General features: G+C 40.6%; 1 protein-coding gene across 1 annotated transcript in view; it reads right to left on the bottom strand.

Annotated features, from left to right (window-relative positions):
- aff2 (AF4/FMR2 family, member 2) overlaps positions 1–19,018 on the bottom strand; it is a 429,950-nt gene that overhangs the window by 13,197 nt on the left and 397,735 nt on the right. Inside the window, exons 20-24 of the mRNA XM_061979661.2 lie at positions 18,413–18,476; positions 17,746–17,882; positions 12,952–13,023; positions 6,580–6,673; positions 4,734–4,786 (exon numbers count right to left, since the gene is read on the bottom strand). Of these exons, the coding sequence (XP_061835645.2) occupies positions 4,734–4,786; positions 6,580–6,673; positions 12,952–13,023; positions 17,746–17,882; positions 18,413–18,476 (420 nt within the window). The remainder of the gene's footprint in view (positions 1–4,733; positions 4,787–6,579; positions 6,674–12,951; positions 13,024–17,745; positions 17,883–18,412; positions 18,477–19,018) is intronic.

Below are 19,018 nucleotides of genomic sequence, written 5' to 3'. Positions count from 1 at the left end.
GAAAATGTTATCCACGCCTGTTTCAAAAGTAGCCACAAAAACAAAACAATATGGGCCTGATATGCTAAAGGTTTTCGTGTATTAAAACATGTGCAAACTTGATAGTAAGCTAGTAAGCATGTGCGCAGAGGAATGTGTCTCTTAAATCAGTGGTCCCCAACCACCGGGCCACGGCCCGGTACCGGTCCGTGGATCGATTGGTACCGGGCCGCACAAGAAATTAAAAAAAATAAAATAAAAAATAAAAAATTTCTGGTTCCTACATTAATATCAATTTTTAATCAATTTTTTTTTTTTTTTTATTGCTTTCAATGTCCACAAAGTGCTGCAGAGTCTCGTCAAGCAAGACAGCCCCAGAGGATCCAGAGCTCTAAGGAACTCTGGGCGGATATCATCACCCACATGTTTTAGTCTTAGTGTTTTATCTGTTTTGATAGCTAAACTCTTATTTTTGTACTGTAAATTTTGGTTTGTACTGTAACACTTTGAGATTTATTTAAATGAAAAATGCGTAACAAACAAAATCTATTCTAATTATGTATTACTTCTGGCAGGCGTTGTGTCTATCCTACACTGTTCAGCGGTACCTGAACGCACCGTAAAACACTGTCTCTATTCCGCTGATAAAAGATTGATCATCATAATTCCCTTCCAAGAGAGCACAGCTTGAAGGTTCAATGTGCACGGGTAAATAACTTAGTTGCTCAGACAGTAATGTGTTTCTAGAAGTTTAGATTGGGTTTTGTTGTTTTAACAGGGAAATACGTATGTCTCTTGTTTTCATGTTAGCATTTAAGCTAGCGAGCTGGCACCTGTAAGTCTGCCGTGGGTTGATAAAAGTGTAGTTATCAATCTAAAGTTTTCTTAATTTATTTTTTTATCCCAGTTATTCGATCAGTTTAATTTAAAACGGTAACATCCCCGCTGTAATTTACCCCCCACATGCTACTGTGATATATTCCCAACTTGTCCCACCCACCTAAAAACGAAATTAAATGTGATAGGATTTTGTCTCTCACAACATTTTCATCTAATTTTTATTCGTCGACTACATTTTTGATTAATATCGTCATTGTTTTTGCCAATGTGCAAATAGGTCGTTGACGATGAATAAGATGGTAATTTTTATTCAACAAAATTAACAGTGGTCACCAGGCACTGCTTCCTCATAGGAAGACATGTAGGTGGGATTGAGGAGGTCTTTAAAGTATTCTTCTCAACGATTTACAACAACACAAGCCAAGGTCAGCATCACAACATCCCCACCATACACGGTGTTGACAGTGCACTGCTTCCCCCTCCTGAGGCGGCGAATGGTGGTCCAGAATTGCTTCGAAGCCGTCTGGAAGTCGTTCTTCATGGTTTCTTCGAACTGCTTACTCCTCAATTTTTTTGGACACTGCGACAGCCAACGTCACACACCGCTTGGTCTGTCGGTACCTGTTTGCTGCCTCCAAAGTCTCATGAGTCAAAAGGACTCGATAGTACTCTTTCTTCAGCTTGATGGCATCCCTCACCGGGTTCTGGGATTACCGCCACGAGAGGCACCAACCACCTTGCAGCCGCAACTCCTTTCGGCCGCCAGACGTTCCCAGCAGACCCTCACGATGCATTTAAGCCTGCCAGGTCTGACCGGCATCCTCCCCCACCATCGGAGTCAACTCACCACCAGGTGGTGATCTGTTGAAAGCTCCACCACTCTCTTCACCCGAGTGTCCAAAACATGGGACCGCACATCTGATGAAACAACCACAAAGTCGATCATCGAACTGCGGCCGAGGGTGTCCTGGTGCCAAGTGCACATATGGACACCCTTATGTTTGAACATGGTGTTCGTTATGGATAATCTGTGATGAGCACAAAAGTCCAATGACAAAACACCACTCGGGTTCAGATCTGGGCGGTCGTTCATCCCAGTCACGCCTCTCCAGGTTTCACTGTTGCCAATGTGAGCGATGAAGTCACCCAGCAGAACCTTAGGGCGCACTCCCTCAAGGAACTCCAGTTGACTAAAGAATGTTAATTGATGTCCAGAGAGCTCTCTTAATGTTGAAAAAAATATTTAGAAGTTAGTAAATGTGGTAAATGTTTGCTGAATGTTTGAAAACATAGCAAAAAGCCACAGGTAGGAACCAGTCTGTGGTTGCCAGTGTTCTGTACTACATCGTAGTGTGCTGGGGTGGCAGTACATCTAAGAAGGACAGCTCCAGAGTGGAGAAACTGATCAGGCGGGCCGGCTCTACGATCGGAATAAAACTGGACTCACTGGTGACGGTGGCAGAGAAGAGGACTGTGGAAAAACTAGTGAGCATCATGGATGATGCCAGTCACCCTCTGCATACCGTTATCAGTAGCCAGAGGAGCCTGGTCAGTGCTAGACTGGTTCATCCCAAGTGCAGGACTAATAGACTCAAAAACTCTTTTGTCGCACACGCCATCAGACTGTACAACTCCTCTCTGGGGGTGAGGGGGGTACTAGGATGACAGGGGATGCAAAACAATAACAAATACCCCCATTATATAATATTTACTTTTTACTTATTAAATTATATCTTAACTCTGTACACTGCTGCTGGAATTTAAATTTTCCTGAGGCAACTCTCCTGAAGGAATCAATAAAGTACTATCTATCTATCTATCTATCTATCTATGATAACATGGATGCGCAGCAAATGCGTATCTCCATGGTGAAAGCGGCATAGAAATGCAAAAACCTTATTTGAATAGGGCGGTCTGCACCAGTTATCAATTGTACACGCAGTTTTAGTAGATCGCACACAACACACCCACTAGTAGTACACACAATTTGCACACGCTGTTTAGCGCGTGGTCTTTGGGATCTTAGTAGTGATTGTATTTTCTTATTTACCGTATTTTCCGCACTATAAGGCGCACCTAAAAACCACAAATTTTCTCAAAAGCTAACAGTGCGCCTTATAACCCGGTGCGCTTTATTACGATTAATTTTCATAAAGTTTCGATCTCGCAACTTCGGTAAACAGCCGCCATCTTTTTTCCCGGTAGAACAGGAAGCGCTTCTTCTTCTACGCAAGCAACCGCCAAGGAAAGCACCCGCCCCCATAGAACAGGAAGCGCTTCACCCGCCCCCATAGAACAGGAAGCGCTTCACCCGCCCCCGGAAGAAGAAGAAAAAACGCGCGGATATCACCGTACGTTTCATTTCCTGTTTACATCTGTAAAGACCACAAAATGGCTCCTACTAAGCGATCCGGTTCATAAAAAGACGCAATCTCTCCATCCGCACACGGATTACTACCGTATTTCACAGCAACTGAACCGCACTGTGGAACGGGAGCACGTACGGTGAATATTCGCACCACAGGGAATGAGAAGTCATCCTTCACTGTGGTTCTAGCTTGCCATGCTAACTTCCACTCATGGTGATATTCAAAAGGAAGACCTTGCCAAAAGAGACCTTTCCAGCCGGCGTCATCATAAAAGCTAACTCGAAGGGATGGATGGATGAAGAAAAGATGAGCGAGTGGTTAAGGGAAGTTTACGCGAAGAGGCCGGGTGGCTTTTTTCACACAGCTCCGAAGGCGAACACACCTTCACTAAGACGGGCAGACAGCCTCGGACGACATACGCCAACATTTGCCAGTGGATCGTAAATGCTTGGGCAGATATTTCGGTCACAACTGTGGTCCGAGCTTTCCGGAAGGCAGGATTCACAGAACAACAGCGACACTGACTCCCGATGACTTCTACGAGACGGAACCGGCCATTTTGGATACCACGCTTGCGCAACTTTTCAATTCGGACACCGAAGACGAAGAATTCGAAGGATTTACGAATGAAGAATAACTTCAGAAGGTGAGCGCTATGTTTATTTTGTGTGTTGTGACATTAACGTTCGAGCAACATTATGTTACTATTGCTCTACACCATTTTGAATTTTACTATGTTTGTGATTGCACATTTGCGTACATTTTGGGACAGAGTTGTTAGAACGCTGGTTTTCAATATATTATTAAAGTTTGACTGAACTATCTGACTGTTTTTTTGACATTCACTTTAGCGCAGCGTAGGCGCGGCTTATAGTCCGGGGCGGCTTATTGGTGGACAAAATTATGAAATATGTAATTCATAGAAGGTGCGGCTAATAATCCGGTGCGCCTTATAGTGCGGAAAATACGGTACATGTTTGAAAACATAAGAGATATAAAGAGAAGGGTTTATTTTCAGATATTATTATTTTTGGATGTCTGATTATGACGTGATTTCTGGATTTTGCAGTAAAGTAACACTCGTCACGGCTGTTGAAACGCCTCCTGCAGCTCCGCACAGTGGGTGTGTGTCTCTGACAGTGACGTCATGTCTGTGATTGTGGCCTTGGCACTCGCTGGTCAACAGACGTGTGTTTTATTTACGGTACACACACTCCCCGCACACACGCCGAGGTCTGCTCCTGCTGCTATGTAGCGTCGAAACTGTTCAAACTCATTAGCTTCACATCCACGGCTCCTCCACGCCTCTCCTCTATCTATCACCACCCACTCCATCACACCTCAGTCAGCGCTCGACAACCCCTCCGGCCTCCTCCTGCACACGTCTACAACAAATCAATCCCCTTTCTTTACTTCCTGAGGGGTTTGTTTGTCTACAAGATTGTTAGGCACGTCGTGGTGTTTTGCAGACGAGCTCCAGTGAATTCTAAAATCAAAATGATCTGTGGGGATGCAAGTGAGGCTGTCCTGTATGTGTGTACTCACTTTCCATTGGTCCTCCAGGGAGAAGGTGCTTGATGGGAGCTCTTGGCTGAGTTCTGGTACACAAAAACACATCATTAAGAAAAGATGCCGTGTATATACAACAACTGAGGGCGATTTACATTACAGTCATCCCTCGCCACATCACAGATTATTTGAGGTGTTTTTCTAAGCATAATTATTCTGCATATTTTTTGCCCTAAATTAAATCATTTTAAGCATAACTGTTTAAATGAATTGGAAAATATCAATACTACGTTAGTATTGGCCAATTGATGAGACCGATCGGATCACAGGGTTCAGTATTGTGGCCTCTGATTGGCTCAGAATCACTGTATTGGATTAAACACTGTAAAATTGACTAAAATAATGTTAATTCATGTCTAGAGAGCTCTCACAATGTTGAAAAATGTATTTAGAAGTTTATTAGATTCATAATTAATGATTCTAACTTGGTCATGTCCGGAACCAATTAGCAGCAATTAACGAGAGATTAGTGTATACACAATATAGTATTATTAAAAAACATGTGCCACAAGGATATTTTCATAATATTCAAAATAATTAAGATTTAAGTTATTGCTGAGCCCTATAAACTCTGCCTAGCAACAAGTCAAACATGTAACGTAACCATTAAAAACACTTAATTTATGTACAGTATGTCATATGCTAGATAGTTAATATTTTAAAGTACATTATTATATATTATTTCAGTTTACACTATAATAAATGCATGTGCTTTGTTAAGTACTGTTATTGTTATATTATTTAGAGCAGTGGTTCTCAAATGAGGGTACGCGTAAACCCTGGGGGTACTTGAAGGTATGCTAAGGGGTACTTGAGATTTTTAAAAAATATTCTAAAAATAGCAACAATCCAAAAATCCTTTATAAATATAAATAAAAACCTATCTTTTTTTCCAAATAGTTCAAGAAAGACCACTACAAATGAGCAATATTTTGCACTGTTATACAATTTAATAAATCAGAAACTGGTGACATAGTGCTGTATTTTACTTCATCTCTTTTTTTCAACCAAAAATGCCTTGCTCTGATTAGGGGGTAATTGAATTTAAAAAAAATTCACAGGGGGTACATCACTGAAAAAAGGTTGAGAACCACTGATTTAAAGTGTTTTAAAGGGACAAGCGGTAGAAAATGGATGGATGGATGGATGACTAATAATTGATTTAATGTTGTATGACACTGTTAAGTAAAAGTGTATTTTATTTTTACTTGCTACATTGTTTTTTCACATTTAAGCAATATTTTGACAAATCCAACTTCCCTAAATGTACAGTATATACTTTTTTATGTTTAAAACGAGTGTTATAGAAGCAGTAAGACCGTCTGAATACGACACAAAGAGCTGCTCCAACAGATTTTGTTAGTTTTGGTGCCTTTTTCACACCCCCTGTGCAGTGCAGTATGGACACAGCCAAAGTCCTACACACACACATGCGCGCACACGCACCCGCGCACCATTGCAGAAATCCCATTTTGTCGCTTCCCAGAAATCCAATCCCATCAAAGCAAATGCTGCACTGTGATAATGACATCCTTAGTAATTAATTAAACTACACATAATTAATCAAAACAAGCACATTAAACCGTAACAATCCTCTCTGATGATTGATGGAGCTAATTAATGTGTTAATATCAAAGAGGAAGAATAGATTTTAATACTGTCATGCAAAATGAATGCACAGGCACCATGAAAACGAATATGAAATGTGTTTAGGCAATGTAATTGGCTTTGCATGTTTTTCACCCACAGAGAGGAAAATTAGAGAGGAAGGAAGTCCCAGTCATAGTGTGTGTGTGTGTGCGTGCGTGTGTGTGCGTGCTACCTTAAAATACTCCATCAGTGAGCGTGAGTACTTGACAGCATGGTCTTTCTTCAGATGGAACATCCGCAGATACAGCAGAGACAGACAGCGGTTACTATGGAAACAAAACCATTAGAAGCCAGATTAATTATCTGTACACATTTCCCTTTAAAGCTCAATTATCAATCTTATTTTCATGTCCTTTTAGGAGAATATGACACATTTCTTTTTTTTTTAGAATTGAGCAACGGTGATTTTTAAAGAAAGGAAAGATGGTATATACTGTACATCCACATGCACATTCACTGTATAAACATACACATATACATACTGTATATACACATTTACATATACATACATGTATACACTTATGCATATAATCACATTTCATCAAACATATATTAACATTGTTGATATATGTATGAAACTGGGTAAAACACGGCACACTGATAAAGCTTGACCTATTTTTACTATAACAATCTATAAGGTTAATATCGTCCGTTTCTCTTTCTTCCCCCCCATTTATCTGCTTTCTTTTGTAATTCAAGTTTTCAGTAAATTTATGTATTGTTGCATTTGAAGCAATTGTATTGTTGATGATAGAGGTAATTATTGTTATTATTCATTATCAATAGTGCTATTTCTATAGGTAGTTTTATTGTTCCATTTTTAGTGCAATAATGTTCATTGTCATTTCTGTGTTATTACTCTCTACTACATTAACTGGCTCTATACTATCCCTTTTCATATCATATTTGTACATATCGTATTTGCTGATGTTGTTCTTTTGTTGTTGTTGTTCTCGTCTCCCTGTCTTATCCCCCTCTTGTCCCCGCAATTTCCCCCTCTGTCTTCCTTTTTTCTTCTTCTTTCTATCCCCTCCTGCTGCACCAAACATTAATATAAATCCATTTATTAAAGTCCAATACAAATAAGGCAACAAAAGAAGTATCTCACACTTCTCTTTTGTAAAGTAAATCTGTACAGCAAAAATGGGCATCTACATCAACAATATAATTTGCTTAGGTGGCTGAACAGGACATAAAAATAAAAATAAAAATAAATCGCAGTATTTTCCAGTTTAATGTGTTTTTATATCATTACTGTGTTTGAAGCATTTAAACATTGTTGTCTGTTTACTCCTTTCAGCCACTGTAATACCACAATATATAATGTAAATATGACAATATATTTGAACAGCACAACAAAAAATACAGAAATGTATAAAATAAACATGAGAGAAATCAAAACTATCGATCTCATCGCTATAACTACCGTATTTTCCGCACTATAAGGCGCACCTAAAAACCACAATTTTTCTCAAAAGCTGACAGTGCGCCTTATAACCCGGTGCGCTTTATTACGATTCATTTTCATAAAGTTTCGATCTCGCAACTTCGGTAAACAGCCGCCATCTTTTTTCCCGGTAGAACAGGAAGCGCTTCTTCTTCTACGCAAGCAACCGCCAAGGAAAGCACCCGCCCCCATAGAACAGGAAGCGCTTCTTCTTCTACTGTAAGCAACCACCCGCCCCCGGAAGAAGAAGAAAAAACGCGCGGATATCACCGTACGTTTCATTTCCTGTTTACATCTGTAAAGACCACAAAATGGCTCCTACTAAGCGACAAGGATCCGGTTCATAAAAAGACGCAATCTCTCCATCCGCACACGGATTACTACCGTATTTCACAGCAACTGATATTCCTGTGAACCGCACTGTGGAACGGGAGCACGTACGGTGAATATTCGCACCACAGGGAATGAGAAGTCATCCTTCACTGTGGTTCTAGCTTGCCATGCTAACTTCCACCCATGGTGATATTCAAAAGGAAGACCTTGCCAAAAGAGACCTTTCCAGCCGGCGTCATCATAAAAGCTAACTCGAAGGGATGGATGGATGAAGAAAAGATGAGCGAGTGGTTAAGGGAAGTTTACGCGAAGAGGCCGGGTGGCTTTTTTCACACAGCTCCGAAGGCGAACACACCTTCACTAAGACGGGCAGACAGCGCCGGACGACATACGCCAACATTTGCCAGTGGATCGTAAATGCCTGGGCAGATATTTCGGTCACAACTGTGGTCCGAGCTTTCCGGAAGGCAGGATTCACAGAACAACAGCGACACTGACTCCGATGACTTCGACGAGACGGAACCGGCCATTTTGGATACCACGCTTGCGCAACTTTTCAATTCGGACACCGAAGACGAAGAATTCGAAGGATTTACGAATGAAGAATAACTTCAGAAGGTGAGCGCTATGTTTATTTTGTGTGTTGTGACATTAACGTTCGAGCAACATTATGTTGTTATTGCTCTACACCATTTTGAATTTTACTATGTTTGTGATTGCACATTTGCGTACATTTTGGGACAGAGTTGTTAGAACGCTGGTTTTCAATATATTATTAAAGTTTGACTGAACTATCTGACTGTTTTTTTGACATTCCCTTTAGCGCAGCGTAGGCGCGGCTTATAATCCGGGGCGGCTTATTGGTGGACAAAGTTATGAAATATGTAATTCATTGAAGGTGCGGCTAATAATCCGGTGCGCCTTATAGTGCGGAAAATACGGTAGTCCAATACCGATACTACTCTGGTATTAAGAATATAACACTGTCAATACATGTTGTCTTTGCCTTGCCTCATTTCCATCATGTGTTGTATGTAGTTCACTTGGTTTCATTCAGGATTGCTGTCAAAAGTGTGAAAGTGATGAGAGATCTGCACCTACCAAATACCGTTGCGGCATGATATCCGTAAAGCGTGAAATTAACTGATGAATACAACAAAAACGATACATAAACTCTGGTACTTTTGTTTTCCTTTCGCCAAGTTCCACAAAGCAAATAAAATGCTGTGCTTCATCAGATATAGCTTGACTCCAATGAAGAATCAAACGAAGCAATGCAGGTGTTTTACGCTACATCTTGCTCACAAGGATTCATTCTCCCCGCAGCGAAGCCATGATTGAAATGAAAGCAGCAAAGTTTGCCGGTCACAAAACAACTGTGTCCTGTCGAATGGATGATTTATAATGTGGAACAAGTGATGAATAAAATGAAGCCAGCAGTTCAACATCAGTTCGCTTTGCATTTGACCTGTGAGTTTTGCATTGCTTGTGAATTACACGTCTGCACTACTGCAATACTAAAAGTTCAAAAAAAGAGTAAGTGGCTCGCTACGTTGAAATGGAGCACTAAAACGCAGGGATTTTATGTGATGATTTTTCAGCCTGCCGTGGCGTATGGATTGCAATTTTGTTTTATACGCCATGTCACAATAGCACCCTTTTTCATAGATTTTCCAAGATGCACAACAACCGCTTTCACGGAACTCGCCATTCTTCGCCGTCCATCATTACCCACCAGATGACGACAATCTGGACAATTTCTGGACTTGATTTGTGGAAAACAACTACATTACAGTCATATTACAGAACTACTTTATTTTTGTATTTGTAGCAAACAACAACATAGTAATAACAACATCCCTGCATGGCGAGTTATCACACACACTTTTTATTTACTTCCCGCTTACCACCACCCTGCTTCTCCCACCCAGGTCGTAGTTCATACGGGCCACCAAAATAGCTGTCCAGGTTATGCCTGTAGTAACACAATTCTGTGACTTTGGACTGCTGAAATCAGCATCTCATCATCCATCGTGTCAACAGGGTGAACTAGCTAACTAACTAACTAACTAATTTATGCTGATAGCAACCTAACCCCCCCCGATTGTATATATTTCAATGTATATACTTTTTCTTTCTTTGCTTCTGTGAACTCTCAACATTTACAGCTTGATGTACATACCATAAGAAGTTGAGAGCTACACTTTTACGGTGTCCTTGTTCTGATGATTAACTTGTATGATGACTGTATTATGCTGATAGTATATATTAGTACCATGAATTGATTAACGTGGACCACGACTTAAACAAGTTGAAAAATGTATTCGGGTGTTACCATTTAGTGGTCAATTGTATGGAATATGTACTTCACTGTGTAAACTGTACTGTTTATTATAATGTATTCTCTTCCTTTGCAATTTACTAATAAACGCTTCAATCAATCAATCAATCAATCAAGGTCTGTCCCCGCCCATTAGGATGTTTCAAGGGGCAAAATACGATCCATAGTATTTTATTTTGAATATAAACTGGATAATTCACTTTGTGTCTGTGTCTGTACCGCCCAACCACATTTTTGCTGAATAGATCCACCGTGCGCCGGCTTTGTTTAAATTAAAAGAGGTCATATCACACAAAACCAACTTTTCTTTCCAATTGTTAGCTGTTTTTTTGTATTTGGGATCTGCATAAGTCCCAAAAATTCAAATTCAAACCATGGAGGCATGGTGGAGATTTTTACAAAACAGTTTTGCCTCTTTCTAAACGAGCCGTTTGGAAATGGAGACTTTAGTGACATATTGTGCCGAAGTTGCATCAGAGGACAACTCCATATATGGTAGAAGTTTCCTCGAAGAGCTTAGCGCCAATCCACCGTTTTTATTCCGTTGTAGTCAATAAGGTCCTTCTTTTTCTCTACCCTCTTGTTGCGGGGCAGACTGGCTCGTAAATGAACATGTGCTAAAATCCTCCGCTGTTACCATTATACAAAGTAGCGATAGTTCTAACAGAGTCTGTTCAGTCGACTGGAAGCGCTAAAAACTACAACATGGCTGACGGGGTGGAGACACAGTATAAAGGGGGCTTGGCCTGGAGGAGGACTTCGGCACGTGAATAAAACCGTCCACAAAACAGTTAATTATGAAAAGACAATCATCTATGCAAAATTTGGACCTAAACACCACGTTACATATTATGTAACAAAAACAATCACAAGGCCTATTGGGTACGTGTTTACATAGATGAGAAGATTACTTCAATCACATTATTTAAAATTGACTTTAAATAATATTTTCATCAACTTTTGTTAAGAAAAACATTAGAAGTTGACGTGAAAATATTAATTCAAACCAATGTCGATTTTTTTTTTTTTAACTGTTCTTACTCCCCCGTCCCTCTACACTGCAAAAAGTCAGTGTTCAAAAACAAGGAAAAAATTAAAAAAAAAATTAGGGGTATTTTACTTGAACTAAGGAAAATGATCTGCCAATATAACAAGAAAATGTGGGTTGTGAAGACTTTCCAAAACAAGTAAAATTAGCTAACCTCAATGAACCCCCAAATACCTTAAAATAAGTACATTCTCACTAATAACAAGTGCACTTTTCTTGGTAGAAAAAAGGAGACCTTTTTGCTCAATGAGTTGAAAAATATTCTTAAATTAAATAAATGCTAGTGCCATTATCTTGACATAATGATATGTGCTCGGCATTACATTTCTTGAAACCAGCAAACTTACACTAAAAACTAATTTATTGTTCTTAATGGAAGGCAACAAGGCAACCGCTTGTTACTCTCGGGGTCTACTAGTCGCTCAGACAAATCATATTGTCTAAAAATGCATTTTTCCATGGATAACATGACATCATCGCGCCAAGTGCGTGCTCTTTCAGTCTTTCAGGGACGGCGTGGCGAAGTTGGTAGAGTGGCTGCGCCAGCAATCGGAGGGTTGCTGGTTACTGGAGTTCAATCCCCACCTTCTACCATCCTAGTCACATCCGTTGTGTCCTTGGGCAAGACACTTCACCCCTTGCTCCCGATGGCTGCTGGTTAGCGCCTTGCATGGCAGCTCCCGCCATCAGTGTGTGAATGTGTGTGTGAATGGGTGAATGTGGAAATACTGTCAAAGCGCTTTGAGTACCTTGAAGGTAGAAAAGCGCTATACAAGTATAACCCACAGCCCGGCCCCCGGCCAAAACATTTTTAATTGCAATTTTGAAGAATTCATCTGAATGTGCATGAACTATTTCTGTTCAAAATTGTTAGAAATGTCACATGTTTAAATATTAACTGTCAGTTTACTGTACTGTGCCAACTGTACTACTATATGAGTACGTATTTTCTATTGTTTCATTGAAATAAAACAGCAAAGTCCATTTGGCTGTCATCCGTTTTAATTATGAGACACAAATGTGTCAAAGTCATGATTTTTTTTTTCATGCTTGAAATAAGAAATTATTACTTTAAAAACGTAGTTTTATACTTGTGAGTGTTGATGACACAGCTTTGCAACAGTTGATATTCTAGTTTCATGCATGTTTTACTCAATATAGATCATAAAATCTCAGCTACAACTGTAATATCTTACTGAGATAATTTAGGACCAAAACACTTAAAACAAGTAAAACACTCTAACATACAATCTGCTTAGTGAGAAGAATTATCTTATCAGACAGAAAATAAGCAAATATCACCCTTATTTGAGATATTTAATCTTACTCAGATTTCAGTTTTTGCAGTGTACAAGCAGAAAAAAGGGAATCATACCACAACACGGCAAGTTTCTTCTCAGCAACGGTGGCTGAATGGCTGGTGAAGTTCTTCAACCTCATTGCATACCTGAAGAAGAGACACACTCATTACTGAGCTTAAAGGTTAAGGTTAGGTTGATCTGATTCCAGACGTTAGACATTTGGCTGTCGATAGGCAGTGTCTACGGTCAAAGGAAGCTTTATATGACACTGTAGAAGGATCCCTTTGCCTTTGGTTATTGATTGGGCTTTCCACAAAGACCTATAGAGGTCACCTGTTTCCTGTTGCCTTCAGTGACCCAATCAGCGACACATTATTGCTTCCTGAGGTGCTTAATCAGTTAAATGAAATTCAGCAGTGGCAGGTGAATCAAGGGAGACGACTTACACCTTTATGCTTTATTGATCTCTTGCAAAATTTGCGTCCTTCCTCCTGCTCCCCTCACCCAGAGACCAAAGGTGCAAATTAGCAGCCCTGAAGCTCCAGAAAAGAGTCAGTGTCGTGCTTAAGGACACTTGAGCAGGATGGATGAGCATGAACCGGAGTTCTTCAGCCTTCAACTCAGGTTGTTTGTCATAATAGAAAGAAAGAGTCTCCCTTTGCACATCACGTTATGTTGAACCTAAGGACCGGAGTTGGTTACTCTGTAGTTAGCCCTCAGTCATGTAGGATGTGATCTTTTTAAAACGGTTGCATTTTCTTAATTGATCATTGATTCAGACATATATACGATCCAGAACCGCTGATGTTGAATGCATTCCTGGATGTGACTTCTTTCCACAGGGTCAGATGATTAACCGTCTGACATTGAGATCCTTAGAGGCGAGAGTTGTGGCAGGACAACTTGTGGCTACGTTACCATTGCTATGCACTTGCTTACAATGGCCCATAGTTCCTGGCCGAAAACAACAACGCCATGCTGAAGCAACACCCCAGTTCTCTGAACCTGGCTATGTAGGAATGTTTTCCTTAGGGTGTCATCAGACAGACGATGTCCTGACGATGAGGGAGTCATCCAAGATTACTTGAAAATGTGGCAGAAACGGCTGGGAAAGCATGTTAGACTCCATTTTTAGATAACATTTTTAATCAGATTATTCACAGGTTATTACTCGCTTGCCTCGTTTAAATGAACTTTAAAAAGACCCTATTATTTAGACACAAATGCACTTTTTTGTAAGAATGACATCTGGAAGTATTCTTTAAACGTTTTACTTGTATACATGTAATTTACTTGCTCAAAATGTGACAGTTAGGGTGTATTTAGAAGTGCAATTGGCCAGTGAGTCCACCAGTCGGAGTCTCTGCACTCCTCTTTGCACTGATGTACGCATTGACCTGATCACTGACCTTATAACAACACGTGCAGCCTTTCAGGTAACCCACTGCGATTAAAGGCCTACTGAAACCCACTACTACCGACCACGCAGTCTGATAGTTTATATATCAATGATGAAATCTTAACATTGCAACACATGCCAATACGGCCGGGTTAGCTTACTAAAGTGCAATTTTAAATTTTGCGCGAAATATCCTGCTGAAAACGTCTCGGTATGATGACGCCGGCACGTGACGTCACGGATTGTAGAGGAGATTTTGGGACAGCATGGTGGCCAGCTATTAAGTCGTCTGTTTTCATCGCCAAATTCCACAGTATTCTGGACATCTGTGTTGGTGAATCTGTTGCAATTTGTTCAATGAACAATGGAGACAGCAAAGAAGAAAGCTGTAGGTGGGAAGCGGTGTATTGCGGCAGGTGTTGTGCCGGATAACGCACCCCCCGCCGTAGAATGCACCCCCTGACTGTTGTGCCGGATAACACAGCCGGTGTTTCATCGTTTACATTCCCGAAAGATGACAGTCAAGCTTTACCATTGGCCTGTGGAGAACTGGGACAACAGAGACTCTTACCAGGAGGACTTTGAGTTGGATGCGCAGACGCGGTACCGTGAGTACGCATGCAGCTGCGGCTTCCAAACATTTGATCGCTTGCCCGTACGTGTGTGCCGCTATGTGCATGTCACGTACGTAACTTTGGGGACTTTGGGGAAATATATGTGCTGTATGAACTTTGGGGAGGTGAACGGTACTTTGGGCTGTGGGATTGAGTGTGTTGTGCAGGTGTTTGAGTTGTATTGGCGGGTTATATGGACGGAAGGGGGGAGGTGTTTGTTATGTGGCATATTAAATATAAGCCTGGTTGTGTTGTGGCTAATAGAGTATATGTCTTGTGTTTATTTACTGTTTTAGTCATTCCCAGCTGAATATCAGGTCCCACCCGCCTCTCACAGCATCTTCCCTATCTGAATCGCTCCCACGGCCCTCTAGTCCTTCACTCTCACTTTCTTCATCCACAAATCTTTTATCCTCGTTCAAATTAATGGGGAAATTGTCGCTTTCTCGGTGCGAATTGCTCTCGCTGCTGGTGGCCATGATTGTAAACAATGTGCGGATGTGAGGAGCTCCACAACCTGTGACGTCACGCGCATATCGTCTGCTACTTCCGGTAGAGGCAAGGCTTTTTTATCAGCGAACAAAAGTTGCAAACTTTATCGTCGATGTTCTCTACTAAATCCTTTCAGCAAAAATATGGCAATAGCGCGAAATGATCAAGTATGACACATAGAATGGACCTGCTATCCCCGTTTGAATAAGAAAATCGCATTTCAGTAGGCCTTTAAGGTAAAAAAGCATGTACGGTCAAAATAACTTGCGTGACTAATCTGCATGTATATATGTTTAATGCAATCATTTTTGTGTGATTGATCACTTGAGTTAACATGTTATTTTTGACAGTCCTACTGGAAAAATATATTTTGTGACACCAGTTTTTTGGAACATTTTCCTGTATTGACCTGAAAAAGGACATATTTGCCCCATATCTAATACTAGTCTGTAAAAAAATCAGTGGTAGTTTGCCACTAGCTAAGTCAATCATTGCTAGCATCGCTCACCTATTAAATAATTTCTGTTTTACTTTTCTGGCATCGTTTGTTGTTCCTTTTGCCTTGACTGTCACTCTGTCTCACCTCGGTGGTGGCTAGTTAGCCAGCTAGAGTTAGCCAGAGAACTTCTGGTCATAAATGTTATGATCCGCTGCCCGGATCATGTTCTGTTTGGTTTTTGGACTCCCTCAGTTCCTGTTTTGTGCACCGCTGGGTTTGTTTTCAGTTACCATGGGTGCTTATTGTTTTCACCCATCTCTGATTAGTGATCGGGACGCTCACCTGTTCCCAAGCGCTAATCAGAGAGCTATTTAGTCCTGCCTTTTCCGGTCAGTCAGGCTGGCTTCCTAGTTTGCAAGGTCAAGAAATATAATTAAGAGAAACTACATCGGCCGACACCGGAAGCTATCCCGGCGGTGAAATGGTTTGCCCACCACTTTCACACGAATCAACCGATGACTACGAGCGGTACCACTAGCTTATACAGCGTCGAATGGGTGCTACAAATTGTGAGTTCAAATATTTTATTTCTTAATTTCTTCATGTTTATTTTTTTTTTAATACAATTCTTTTAATTTTGACAGTACCACGTAAGATATGTTTTAATTGCTGAAGCAGGTTTATTGAATGTTAAATGCTCCGAAAAATAGACCGTTTTGTACACTGTTGAGGAGTTTCAATGTCCAGCAGTGTGCAAGTGGGTTTCTGTATATTATCTCCAGCCGTGTCCATGTGGTGACATAAATTACGGTATTTTGAGAGGTGAAGTCGGACTAAGTAGGACATCACTGAAGGCCTGGGTGAGAAACGGACATGTAATAATGAGAAACTGTAAATATGTTATTTACCATATTGTTACTGTATGCATGTTCGAAATAAATTAATACACATTTTTACAACTTTTTTTCCTCAAATAATGAAGTAACTCCACGACGTGTATCTAATTAAATTCAGTTTGGAGTCTAAAAATTGTTTGACACAAATAAAAAAGGCAAAAACATGCTCCTTAATGTAATTCTTGCACCCCCTGCAGCTGCGCAGGCATATGCAACAAAAGAATGCGGGAATGTAATCACGCATTGAAGTAATCTTTCCCATGAGTTTAGTCGTTACACTAAATAACGCTATATTTTGTCGTTTAATGTAAACGTTTCACTCTACAAACAATCACATGTATGATTCATTAGATTTTTTTTTTTGTTTAGCTGGGAAACCATAGCTCCCAGCATGCCCTGTTCTTCACATGAAACCTTAACCTTGGATCATTTCTGAATTTGTAGTGTGAGACATGTATAAAAAAAGTTAGTTAAAGTACCAGTGATAGTCACACACACACAAGGTGTGGTGAAATTACCCTCTGCATTTGACCCATCCCCTTGTTCCACCCCTGGGAGGTGAGGGGAGCATTGAGCAGCAGCGGTGGCCACGCTCGGGAATCATTTTTGGTGATTTAACCCCCAATTCCAACCCTTGATGCTGAGTGCCAAGCAGGGAGGTAATGGGTCCCATTTTTATAGTCTTTGGTATGACTGGGTCAGGGTTTGAACACACAACCTACCGATCTCAGGGCGGACACTCGAACCACAAGGCCACTGAGTAGGTTTTCTAAATGTATACAAAACACTAAAACAGGTATTTCCGCATGCCTTGGATTTACAGGCATCCGCATATACATTTCCAATTGGGAGCACGTACAGTATACACAGATATTAACTATTTTTCAGGGAGTTGGCAACCCTATGACCATGAAAGAAGGGTAAGTAGTCGTAGCCAGAATTTATGTTTCATAAGATTTTTTTTCTACCGCGTATCTAAATTGCGAGCGAAACTCGGTTTAAAAAACACCTCATAGATCGACTCATACCTGATTAGCTCGACGGTTTCTGAGTACATCGTGTAAGGAGATTTGGCCTCTAGAGGATCTCGCTCCATAGCGTTTCCACACTCAATGAAAGAGAGAGCGCCGTCTGCGTAGTTCACAGCTTTTCCAAACTTGTCGATCTATACACCGACAGGAACAAACAAAGACAAAATACCAAAAATGAAATAAAACAGCTATGAATGTCTAAATAGCATTGTCTTCTCTTTGAGTCATTTACCGACTAATCAGCAAATCTTCAGATAAATCAGAGGAAGCACACGTAAACATGAGATAAATAACCAGTTTAATAAATCTAATTTCATTGCCTAAAGACATCAGATAACTCGTTTGATGATGTTTAATCTTGCAGGCATCATCAGAATGCAAAGTTCCCTTTGGAGAAAAAATGGTGCAACAAATAGCACAAATTATACAGTACAGTCCTTGATATGACGGATTTTACACTACACACACTTAAACACACACAGATGCACACAATTCGGCAAGAACACACACAATTACAGTTAGCTCTGTCTTCACATTGTTTTGTTTTTTTTATAAATCATTCTCCTGCCATCTTTGTGAAGCTATCTTCGAGCATGCACCAGTTCATGGAAGTGTCACTGTGTGTGTTTGGGAGTGTGTGTGAAAGATATGTAGATACACTTACCAATGCATCTGCCTTGTGCTTTAGCCTTTTAGCCTCCTGCATGTAGTAGTCTGCACTGCGGACTCTGGATACAGGACAGAGAACATAAAAAATTACGTACATAGCATGTTGGAACAGATAAGTAATTTAGCCAAAAATAAATAGTTCGCAACACATGGCGGCTCCAAATATAACTTGGCCTAAGTAAGGCTCACTCGCATGGTGATTTAAAACTGAATGGAGGAAACTAAATATCAAAGAAAAAGTAAACTTTTGACTCAGTGTATTCAAAATTGGCCTTAGAACAGCTCATTATCAAATCAATTGAGTCATCTGATGTCAAAATGATAATGACCCTACACATATTTTACTTTACATCAAGGGCCATTAATATGTGGGCCAAGGGCTAATTTTGGTCTGCCAAAGCTTTTCATTCGTCATGCATTTCCGTAAATCAAATACGCTGCAAGAGTAGAGATCCAGACATACGGGGCACCTCCGCAGGCTTGGCATTAACACGGTGTGGAAGCGTGCCACACAGGCTTTGACCAGCGGTAGTCATTATTAGCGATGCTCTCCTGTCCTTTAGTGCAGTGTTTTTCAACCAGTGTGCCGTGAGATACATTC

The sequence above is a fragment of the Nerophis lumbriciformis genome, linkage group LG19, assembly GCF_033978685.3.
Source record: "Nerophis lumbriciformis linkage group LG19, RoL_Nlum_v2.1, whole genome shotgun sequence".
NCBI classification, from domain to species: Eukaryota; Metazoa; Chordata; class Actinopteri; order Syngnathiformes; family Syngnathidae; genus Nerophis; species Nerophis lumbriciformis.
This window is presented reverse-complemented; position numbering and strand designations above follow the sequence as displayed.